We start from the raw sequence: 12,159 nt of genomic DNA, 5'->3' as shown, positions 1-12,159 counted from the left end.
TAGTCCAGTCTTCTGAGAAGTTCTTGCCTTTTTTGAGAAAATAATAACTCTCTCAATTTCTCCCACCTTCCCTATGTAAACATTTTTCTCATCTTCATCCGGAGACAAAGGGAAATATCTATGGCATGACAATTCTCTGATGTGGAAGAATGGAGCAGAACAAGCCAGAGCATAGATACATGCTTCTCCCTTAAATATAGGGAATTTTGCTTCAAACTTCTAGAAGATTCTGAGATTTTTCAGGTTCTAGGTGAAGTACACATAACAGACAGTTAATATTCTCATATTTGTTGCTATGAATTCACCACTTTTGACCTGGTTCCTGCCATTAGATTTTCTGCTCCCTTCTCAGACAGACAAGTTTTGTGTTTAATACTTCAGACTGAACCAAGCTTTCCAATCCTTATCAATAAGGAGAACTATAAAAAAAACCAACAAAATTATTTTGGTAATACCTCAGTCACACATTCCACGTACTCAGTTTAAAATTAAGTCAGCAAGATCTGTATGCCACTATCCAGCACTTTAACTCATCCCATCTGAGTGGCATACTATTCCTCCAGCAGAAGGAGAGACACTAGACTTCACAGGAAAAGTGGGACTTTCAGCAGCTTTAGTGGTAAGTTGTCAAGTTGTTTTTCTGCAGCATTTGGAGCTGAAACGGAGCATTAGTTACACCAGAGAGGATTCTCCTGTGCCCAAGTAATGCACGTTTAAGAAGTCATGTAGAACTTCTGAAGTCAATTAGAATACATAGAAAACAATTCTTGGGAAGCTTGCAGATTCCCGTAACTATCAAACAACAGTTACAAAGAACATACTGAATATGTAAGACATAAAGGACACTGATTTTTATATTCTGTACTATGCATGGACATAAAATACTATTTTGTGCTAAACACTGAAATGCAATTATTATTTTTTTTAAGATCACGAGTTAAGCACTTGATTCCACACCTCAGAACAATTCACTGGTGGTAAAGCTGCACAAGAACTTAAGCAGAAACATATTCAAAATCGTTCATTATCTCATCAGTGTTTCATTTTTGATTATAAGCACAATTTTAGTAACTGTACTAAATGTAGGAAGAAAAATATTAAACAGTATTATTAACTGCATCATTGCAGCAGCCCTTTGCATCAGAGATCACAGTGTCTCTCGAGAGTTTTACAAATATGCTTCACTTGCAACGTATCCAAACCTTTTTGTCCAATATCCAACTATTTTAAATGTCCCATAGGTGGAAGCCAAATTTACTTTACACCAGTTTTATCAAGACAATGCAACATACTATTATAATGAGAAAAATCTGAATTTATGTACTTTCTTTTTAGCTGTCCTCACGAAATAATTAGTAAGGACTTTTCCTAACTTGTGTTTGACATTAATGTAATCATACTGTATTACCAGTATTTTTCAACAATCAAGACTTGTATAACAGAAGTCATCCTCTTCAGCAATAGCTTCCCTAAGCCAGCTTTAAGCCCTAAACCATGCTCTAAGAGTCCAAATGCTAACCACATCCTTGACTTTTTCTCAAAATAACTCCTATCTACATTTCTCTTTGAATAACACTAAATACTTTACACAACATGATTTGCAACTGTTTTTGCTATTCCTCACTGTAATGATAGAATCTCTCAGTTACCTTAATTTAGAGGGAAAAAAAAGGCAATAGATTTCAAAAATGTCAGTAGAGTTTACTCATTCCTGCTGTGGGAAACAGACTTATGCTTGATAGTGGTATTGTAACTGATGCTGTAAGCAAGGCCATCTGTCTAGAAGGCACAGATTAATCTGCAGTACAGCACAAAGTTTCCAAAGAAATCTTTATAGTAGGTAACTCCCATAGTAGAAGTTATAAAGAGACAGGAACACCACAAATAGTAATTTTAAGATATTTATTTCTGAGTTGTATATGATGTATATACTTAAATTTCTGTTTCTACATTTTTCATTTTCTGAACTAGGAATTCAAATGAATGGTTTTAAGTCCAGTTCTTGGTACACTTTAGGCCACTTTGTTGAAAACGAAAACCATATCCTATTCTTGATTTGATTCTAGCACATGCATTTACCTGATGCTCACCCAACCCACCTTCACATATCACTATCTAAAAATCAGTAAAATAAGAAAATACTATTTATGTTTGTTTATCCATATACTTCATGGAAGACAGGAAAAGAGATCAAGAATGGCATAGATTAACACTGAAAGAAAGCTGATGGAAGGAAGGAAATAGCCATACTTCAACTATTATTACAGAGTCAGAGCTAATAATAAAGTAACTTATTTGTCCTAGACATTGTTCCATGCAAGGAATTTGCATATTCTTGTTTTAATTTCTTTAGTTTAACCACTACATTTACAACCATTACACTTTTTCCAATTTTTTATTTTATTTATTTCTTTATAGTTATGAGAGTTTCTAATAAGGACAACATGGTGGTCATCTAAAGGGGTATTGACAACCATAAATGCTGTAGTTAACATTGCAAAGTTGAAAAGTCCAACTCTAAAGAAATGTGTAAGCTAATAGAATTTTCACTCCCACAGGACTGTGGACACAAGCACATCCATCAGTTTGAAGCAGAAGCCCAACAAAACAATCCTAGGTATTGTCAATAATAAATAAACATTCAGAAAACAAGAAAATGCATAAATGGTACTTAAGCAACCTGCAGTTCCCAAGGAAACCAGCAAGACTTACTCAACACTTCCTACTCTATTTCATTATCATTCAGTATCTTATGAACTCAAATGGAGAAACACTGTTCCTCCACCTATGAAAACCTGGGAAATCACTATCATAGGAGATTAAAGTAATCTAGAAGACATCTCTTACATTTATTCATGCACCAACAAGAGCAAACAAACATTAAAAATAACTAAGCAAAAAGATAAACACACTTCTCAATAGTGAGATGCAAAATCCAAACTATCCCTGTAGTACATTATAGAAGTGGAATAAATTTGCAAATAATAGATCTGTGCTAAATAAACTAAAATACAGACAGATACATTTTCAGTAGCTTTGTATCCAGTCTGTGTAAAAGCTTCCTAACCTGCTAAGACTACATTCTTTAGGGGTTTGGGAATTTTTTTCCTTGATTCATTGCCATAGATTTACACACACTGAAATTCATCTGCCACATACTTGCTACCATGGGTATGAAAGCACTACTGATTTCCACACATTAAGGTAATCATTGTCTCCTTTAGGTTTTACTTTACATAAAATACTGTCACCTGTGTTAAGAGATAGCTGTATATTTATTAACATCTGTTTATTGTTCTGGCATGCTCAGAGACACGTAGAAAGGGGAAGTAATGGTAAATGTAATTAGATCATTTATTATAACGTCCCTGAAACATTCAAGAATCCTGAATCTCAGTTTTGCACTACAAACTAGAAGTAGATACAGTACCAAGCAGAAAAAAGAATGATGTCCTCTCTCCTCAAACAGAATGCAGTAAACCTCGTAATAAATCTTGAATGAACATTTTGAATACTTTTAACTACATGCAAAAAAATATTAATTTTGTTTTAACTGTTGTGAATGGTTTTATTAGCTTATCGAAGTGAGTCTTGGTATGGATCTTGTTCAATAAACAAGTGAAAAAAACAATGAGAACTTGGGGCATCCCATGGCTCCTGCCTGTGCAGCCAGACTGGAAGCCAAAAATGCTTCCTTGTCTGTACTTCACTCACAGACACACACACAAAAGGGAAAATGTGTCAATTCCCTTGAAAATAAAAATTATTTTCTATTTTCTATTTTTGTCTAATTATGCAAAGTTTGCACTAAACTTTCTTTAATTAGCTAAGAAAAATTCTCATGACTTAATCAGTAGATTGCAAAACAAATCTTATTATCCAAGAATGCAAGTACATCATAAGAACTTTACAGGTGTCCAGCAAAATAAACAAATAAATAAATCTGTTAATTCCACAAAAATTTCAGTTGCAAGAGGAATTGTGAATGATAGGATCCCACACTAGAAAAAGACCAAAATTTACAAAAACTTCATTTGCCATGCAGAAATTATGTTGAACTTCAAATTCTGAGATGTCACATACCAAATAAGACTTCTCTTTCTGCTCTGCAAATCTAGTATAATATCCAATACTGTCTTTGGAAACTGCCTTTGGAAACACAGAAAAATGCCAAATAAACTCTATGCTGTTAAATTTGACTTTGGCTGCTAGGCAACTGTAACTTACTGCAAGAGGTAGTTGGCTTTTTTTATCTAATGTGAAAAAAAAAAAACCTGAATCTTCTTCAGAAAAAAGAAAAAAAGAAAAAAAAAAGTAGAAAGAGTGAAGCAGGCTGTAAAAGCATCCTAAAAAAGAACCAAACAGTACTTTGCATATTTATACTTTTTTCCAGGAACATCTATTACAATCACTTTTGTTTTGTTCCCCCTTCCTCCTCCACTACCCCCCCCCCCAAAAAAACCCACTACACCAGCTCTCAAATCATTCTTCTGAATATAAACGTTTAAGAAAAAGAAGGTATTTTTCAATCCATTGCTTCATGCATGCTTCCCCCCCTGACTACCCTTACTACTTCCCCCCACTCTTATTTTGTATCTTTTTTTTCCCCATGAAGACACTCTTTATGACACATTTATAGACAAAAACTACTTTTTGAAAGAAAAATAACTCACGTTTAATAATGCTCGCTTGAGCAAGAACACTGTAAATTTAGTTGTATTTCAGAAACATAGAAACATGTTAAAATGTGATAATTATAATGAAATTACAAAACCTTACTGGTTAAAATTTTCATAGTCACAGAAATACACGACTCTTCCACTGAATAAGCAGTGAGACTTTCTAACATTTTTAACAGTTCTTTAGAAGTCCACTCAGGAATCTAGATCTTTTCTTAGTAAAAATGAAGTGCATTCTCTGTTGACCTGGTGGGCTTTGATTCAGACTTTTAATAACATTCTAAGGTTTTGACACTGATTTCTAAGAAAGTCTGATGTTTAAACCTTACCAAATGAGACCCTCTGCCAAGCAAAACCTAGTCACAAATTTTATTACTGATCTCAAAACTTTGCTCTATCTTGCCAAAACATTTGCAAAACTTGCACTTTTCATCCTGTGAACACATAAAGCAGCCAGGTCGGGGCGGGGGGGGGGGGGGGGGGGAAGACTCCTGGACTTTTTTTTTGGTAGATGAACAGAATTCAGCAGAAAGTATTTATAGAAAATTCCTGTTTCATTTTAAAATGCATACTGGGAAACTTTTTAATTCAACTCAAGAAAGCTTCTTCACAGGAGCACTTCCTCTTCTTTAGGTAGTTAGCATAGTTATTAAGAATTAAAAACATTAAGAAAGCAACCTAGACAGTCTTCTAACAAAATAACTTATTAGACTACTGCCACTATTCGCCCATGTTTCACCCTTTATTTTTCCTCTGAAGGCTTTTATTCTCCTTTTTCTAACAATGCTGCCAATTTAAGACATTTTCATTATATAGCGACAAAAAAGCAAAACTTCAAGCACTCCAGTTTAACACAAATTTGCCATCAAGGCAGCATGCTAAACCACCACATGGCACTCAGCACTAGACAGATATGTAAAGCTTCTTTCTCTGCTATGTATTTACATGTAGTGTTTAAATGCAAGAAAATAGCAATTTGCTCAGTCATTTATATCTCACAATTCCACTAATGATTTTATTTCTTGGTTTAAAGGAAAGTCCTCAACTGTGTCCTAGATTAATCTGTAGTAATTTCAACAGTATTTTTTCCCTTGTATATCATGCACTTTAAATTGCTTAATTAAGGAAGCCTTTTTCTACTTACTTGAAAGATTAAAAAAACTAATTTCAGGAAGCAAAAACACCTCTAATACCTTGATTGTTCAGATTAATTGTGAATGTTTCTGATTCTCATTTGCGAAGCCTACCTCAGGAATTTTTATCTGGTACTTCCATCATCTACTGCATTATACTGTTGTACTTCAAAGTAAATCAGAATCTCCCTGAATTTTTACTTTTTTCTAATTTAGATTTATGCCATGGCCTACAAACTGTACTACATGAGTTCAATTACAGTGTTCTTACATGGTTTGCTTATAAAATTAAATATGGGCACTTTTTAAAAAGTGTACAAAATTCTTATTTGCAAAGGCTACTCCAAAAGTAATGCCTCCTATTTTATTTTGTTGGCCCAAGACATCAGAGACAGATATTGGTGGTATGGCAGTAGAGGTTTAATCTTCCCACCAATATTCTGTTAAATTTTGTTTCTGTGAGACAGATGGCAGCAAAGGGGCAGACTGACACAACGGTGTCTGACATGGAAGTCTGTTTTAAGCACTCCCATGTAACTAGCAGTGAGAGACAATGGCTTTAAATTGCTCAAATATTGGAACAGGCTGCCAGGAAAGTAGTGGAGTCACGATCTTTGGAGGTGTTCAGTAAATGTGTAGATGTGGTACTGAAGGAGATGGTTTAGCGAGCATGGTGATGACGTGTTGACAGCTGGACTAAGTGATTTTAATGGCCTTTTCCAATCTTTATGATACTTCCAAAACCTGCCCTTCAGATGAAGTTGAGTGCTGTAAATATTCCTTCATGTACAAAATGTTTTTGAAATGTCAAACATAGAATTTAAGTTCCTAAAGCAGTAACAAATGTGTAAACATTGACTTTAATTTAAAATCTCACAGTGTAAAAGCGTTCTATAATTTCTTTACCTATAGATGTCTCGTATGATTTTGATTCCATAGTACTGTAAAGCCACTAACTCATTCTCCAAGGGAAAAAAATAATCTATGCATTGATTCAGAAATATAATAGCCAGTAAGAACAGATTGTGTTAAGTTAGTAGAAATTCATGAGTAAAAAATAGTCTTTTCAAACAACATTTGATAAATATATTAACTTGACTTAGCCATATGCTATATCTACAAATAATGTGAATACCCTCTTTAACACAAGCATTCATTGAAACAGTTCATCTTCAACATATATAGCCATAATGTAAATCTTAAGTGAACAGTTAATGTTCATTTTGAAAATGGTCTTCCAAAAATTAAACCCTATCAATTCATGTCCTGAAACTGGCGTATTAAAAAAAATATCACTCATTTTCACAACTAACCAAAATTAACTATTAGGTCCCATAGTCTGCCACTTGTTTCTCAGCTCCTTAGCTGTATTGATAAGTGTACAGTAGCTGCTGTCACGTGAGAAGAATTTAGATGTATACTCTCAGAAGTAATCTCTTCAACGACTGTTTAGCTGACTGCAAATAAAACTGGAAATAAACAAGTACCTTTTAATATTCAGTGGTAAGTATAAGATGTTACCCAAAAAGAAATAAGCACAATCAAATGGAACTGAACAAGTTCACCCATCATCTTAAATAAAAATACAAAGTAATATGTGTTTTATACTTTATGTTTTGGCCCCAACAGTTTGTTTGTAATTGTACTCACATACACTTCACTAAAAACAACATTGACTAGTTTCTGAATGCATAGCCTGTACAAAAACACTGGTTTTGCATGATCTAACCATAGTACTTCAACTGCAAAAAGAAGTTTGACTCTAAGATTTGTTATTTTTAATAATGAAGACGTCAGAAAAACATGCAAATGATTAATATGCTGCTTCTCATCAGATGATCAATATGTCAGTTTGACCATGAAGAGATACGTAATGCTAAAAGTGGCACTAGAACACAATTTCAACCTATTGATAAAAGTCCTCATTTAACATAAACAAATCAGCAGAATGTACTTTGTTAGGAAAAACTAATGAAAATAATGTAATTGCACAACTAAATAACACAATAGCCACTAAGCCACCTAAAACTCTTCAGTGCAAAGGACTTGATTAGAATTAACAATTTATTTCCTGTCTTACACTTTCCTTCCCACTACTGAATAAATACTTAATAGAAAAGATCTGACTCGCAGTAAAATACCTCTTAAGAAAAGTAACCATGGACACAAATTCTATTTTCATTTTAACCCAACCTAGTTAAAGAGTCTCTGGGATTACACAAATTTTAAATGGGATTTAAAACACTTCTTACTTGTTAGTAAGTACTTGCTTTTTATCAACAACAAAAAATTACACAGGAGACATCTTACACGCCTGTGAATTCCATAGAAAACTCTTTCAATTAGGTATGATTTGACAAGGCTATAAAGTAATTTTATTCAAATAAAGTGAAAACCTGTTTGGTTTTGACCAGAACTTTAAACTGCATGTCATCACTATTTGTGACTCTGTTTGATACATAACTGCTTCATAATAATCTTCTATAATAATCATAATAATATTCTATGCACTCAACAAATAGAAGAAGAGATCAGGAGAACATGAAATCATTTCTGTGTTTTAGAAGTATCACAAATCCCACTGCAAGTCCAGTTCAAATATGTCTCAGATTTACAGTTCTGACCACTCTCTACGTATATCTTTACACTTATTTTCCAAGTTGGCTTCCATTTTTCCTAACAAAATGGAATTTTTCTAATTTCCTAAAGAAAATTTCCAGACAAAATAAGCCTATAGTTTTGTGATATAATATGAATATGAAATTACTAAGCTTAGTATTCAGATCTCAGAATCATGGTGATAGAATACTGAAATAGGCTGAGGCAGGGGGGGATCACTCTGAAGCTATGATAGAAAAAAACACTCCTTACTTCTTGTTACTTCTTTCTTTTGCAGTGGGAATTAGTCTGCTATTTTTTTTCTAAGAAAGAAAATTGGTCTTGACTCAGTGCTGCTGCAACAAATCAACCAGAAGTCCTCCACTAATGCTGGGATACAGCATTTTGCAGCAAATGATCTTTAAAATACAAGAATAGAAAATCACAGAAAACTTACAAGTACTCTGCCAGTTAGTGTCTGGGCAGATATCATGACTCCTGCCCAGTCTTTCACGGAGGTCATCCATCCCACTTCTGCTGCCACGTTCTCCTCTTTTTCATCTGTTGGTTTGCAGGCCCCATCTGCCTGCGTATCTCCACCACCATTAATCTTCTGGGCCTCCTGCAAAATAAGGTTTTGGGCTTGTTAATGTTTAACAGTTTGACAATTAAAGTCAACATAGAGTTATTGCTAGGAAATACTATGAGTAATCCTATGAACAAAATAGTCCTGCTGGATTCCCGCTACATGAAATTTAGCATCCCCTTAGCCATGTCTCCCCATAAGCAGCTATTCAGTAAGGTGCCTGACTAACAGATATTCTTCATTACATTAAACTCTAAAGGCATATATTTGGCATCAAATATGCTCTATGTTACTTCCTTACATGCAGCATAATCACCAAGACTAATGCATACACTTACAGAGCTACATGTAAAAGAATGTAAGACATATACTGAAAGACCGTTTGATCCATTAGTTCAAAATAGTGTGTGCTAAGTGTTAACATGAAAAACATACAATTTTAAATTACTATCATTACAATTAATTATCTGGGTAAGCCTTCACTAAGAAGCATTATGTAACAAGACAATAATACACCACAGAGAATCTGCAGGGAGCTGCCATGCTATCATTGAACCAGTGTTTCAATGAAAGTGTGTAATACATTACAGTGAGTAGCCCTCATAGAATAGATAGCTAGAAATTAAAGAGGAGCCGCAGCTGCACTAAGCTGACTGATGAGTCACACACATTTGAATTCAGATCAGTCTCTTCACAAATGCTGCAGCAAGGATGTAACTGCCTGCTATGTGCTACAGTCATGGATGCTGCACAAAAATCAAGGGAAATGACAGCAAAAGCCAGTTTAGATTGTGCAGCACTTAAAACAGATCATATGCAAATATCAGACTGTGCCATGAGCATGCTTTTGGTGACAGCATAATACTAATGAATTCCTAAATACTTGACAAGTTACATTAAAGAAGAAAAGCATAGGGGAGGCAGCAAAATTCCATCCTAAGGTAATACTGAGCACTTGAACTACACACAGATATACATTAGTGCTTCAAGAACTCAGCGCAGACCAGCATTTTGAAAGATCTTGCTTATAGATCATTCTCCTATGGGCCACTAAGAAGCAAAAGTATTGTCATTAGCCCTGCTGGGGACTCCTGTTATAAAAGCAAAGATGTTTGACACTAGATGATTGATTATTATTCTAGTAGGAATAGTACACATATTAGGATCATAATTTGGAGCTGTGAGATGACCTTGAGGATACAGATAGACATAGGCATAGTGGCACTTCTTGAAAGCAGTAGTAAACTAATAAAGCAGTTACACTGAATCTGTCAAAGGGCAGTGGAGCAGCACTAAAAATGTAATATGGGGAGCAATAGTTCTTTTTGTAAAATCTCAGTTTTGCATCATAATTATCTAGTCAGATTCTTGCCTGGTACTCTCCTACTCAAAATATAGGCTGTCTTACTAGCAATGAGCATGATGTGGTCATATTGTTTATAACAAGTTACTCACAGTTACAGAAGTAATTCAGTGCTTTCTAAGCAAATAACCAGATAAAAGATAAAAGCTACTCTGTAATTGCATAGCTGGACCTCATTCTTTGATAAATATGAATACAATGAATGAAATGTTTTGCACTCAGCATTGAATAAAACATACCGCATTACTCAATTATGAAGTACAACCTATGGAAATGTGCTCATCGCTTAGACAGAATGTTAGAATAAAATAAAAATATTGATCTTTAGTCAATATCCAAGGTTCTGACCCCTCCTCCAAGACCTCCCCACCCTACCCATGGCCCAGAACCCCATGTCACCACAGATGAGGGCCTTCAGCTCCCCACAGCCATACCAACCTACAGGCACCATAGAATCATAGAATCACTCAGGTTGGAAAAGACCTTAAAGATCATCAAGTCCAACCATGACCTAACCACAGTACCCTACCTAACAACCCTCCGCTAAATCATGTCCCTGAGCACCACATCCAAACAATTTTTAAACACATTCAGGGATGGTGACTCAACCACCTCCCTGGGGAGCCTATTCCAGTGCTTAACAACTCTTTCTGTAAATAAGTGTTTCCTAATATCCAACCTATTCCATCAAGCAGAGCCCATTAACCTGGCCATCCCATAACTGTCCTTCATCACTGGAGTTGATCCCAACTCTCACGATCACGGGTTGACATCTTAGCATTTCCCAAGAACAGTACCTGGACACCAGGGTCTGCTCCTTGCTGTCCTAGCTGGGGCACCTCTGGCTGCCAGCCTGAGTGGGTCACGGCCCTGCAGCAGCCAGACTGCCACAGATTTGTTAAAAATTACATGTGCTCCACACTACTTAGTTCTCTCTTCCCACCAGTTTATCTGCCTTTTGTGACTGTTAAAGCTTATATTTCAGACTGTAAATTTTTCACATCAGATTTTACTTCACAATCCTCTTCTGTGAAGCACGTGGGCCCCAGTTGGCTACACACTTGCATACACTGAACAAGCTCATACTGGGTATTAATGCAGTTTTCATAATAGGAGAGATGTAATTAGCTCTTCTTGGATAAGAAACTGAGACAGTAATTTGGTGCCTAAATCCATCACCCATGAAGTCAGAGGCAGAACAAGGATGAAACTACAGATTTTCTTGTTTGTTAGCTCCTAGCATTCCTATTTGAAAACACAGGCACACACACCTTGCTGAAAAATATCCCTAATTAAGGATTTTGTTCTAGAAAGTCACAGAACCACAGGAAATTAAATAAAAATGTCTGAATAGAAAAATCCATTTTATGGCAGTGAGCTTTAAAATATTAAGGTTGGAAAATATTATTGCTTACATTTCTTACCCACAACCTTCTTGTCAATGTATCCAATAATTTACAAGATGTAATAATTAATAAGAACATAAAAATAATATTTCCTAACACTCTATAAAACTAAATAAGTTACTTTGTTAAAGGAGAAAGGTAACATATTTTTAACATGTTCTTATTCTCTAGAGCTCTTTGCAAAGTTACACTGACTTTTGGTTGCCAACTGAACATTGCAATAAGATGTGAAAATTCTATTCAAAATATGATTATCTGAAGATACTGAAGTCTGTATCACTGGGGCAGCTGTACTTATACTACTTATTTTGCTTCCTTTAAAATCTCCTCCACCCATTGTTTCTTAATTAACATATTCAAACAATCTTTCACTGCTAAGTATCCTTTGGAGAAG

At 35.0% G+C, this 12,159-nt stretch overlaps 1 protein-coding gene across 50 annotated transcripts in view; it reads right to left on the bottom strand.

Moving 5' to 3' along the window:
• The window catches only part of KCNMA1 (potassium calcium-activated channel subfamily M alpha 1), a 443,671-nt gene that overhangs the window by 314,423 nt on the left and 117,089 nt on the right, over positions 1-12,159 (bottom strand). For all 50 annotated transcript variants that reach the window (XM_040702202.2, XM_046942681.1, XM_040702201.2 and 47 more), the window contains one exon: positions 8,868-9,032. In XM_040702202.2, coding sequence (XP_040558136.1) covers positions 8,868-9,032 — 165 coding nt within the window. The remainder of the gene's footprint in view (positions 1-8,867; positions 9,033-12,159) is intronic.

This window comes from Gallus gallus, chromosome 6 (genome assembly GCF_016699485.2).
Source record: "Gallus gallus isolate bGalGal1 chromosome 6, bGalGal1.mat.broiler.GRCg7b, whole genome shotgun sequence".
NCBI classification, from domain to species: Eukaryota; Metazoa; Chordata; class Aves; order Galliformes; family Phasianidae; genus Gallus; species Gallus gallus.
This window is presented reverse-complemented; position numbering and strand designations above follow the sequence as displayed.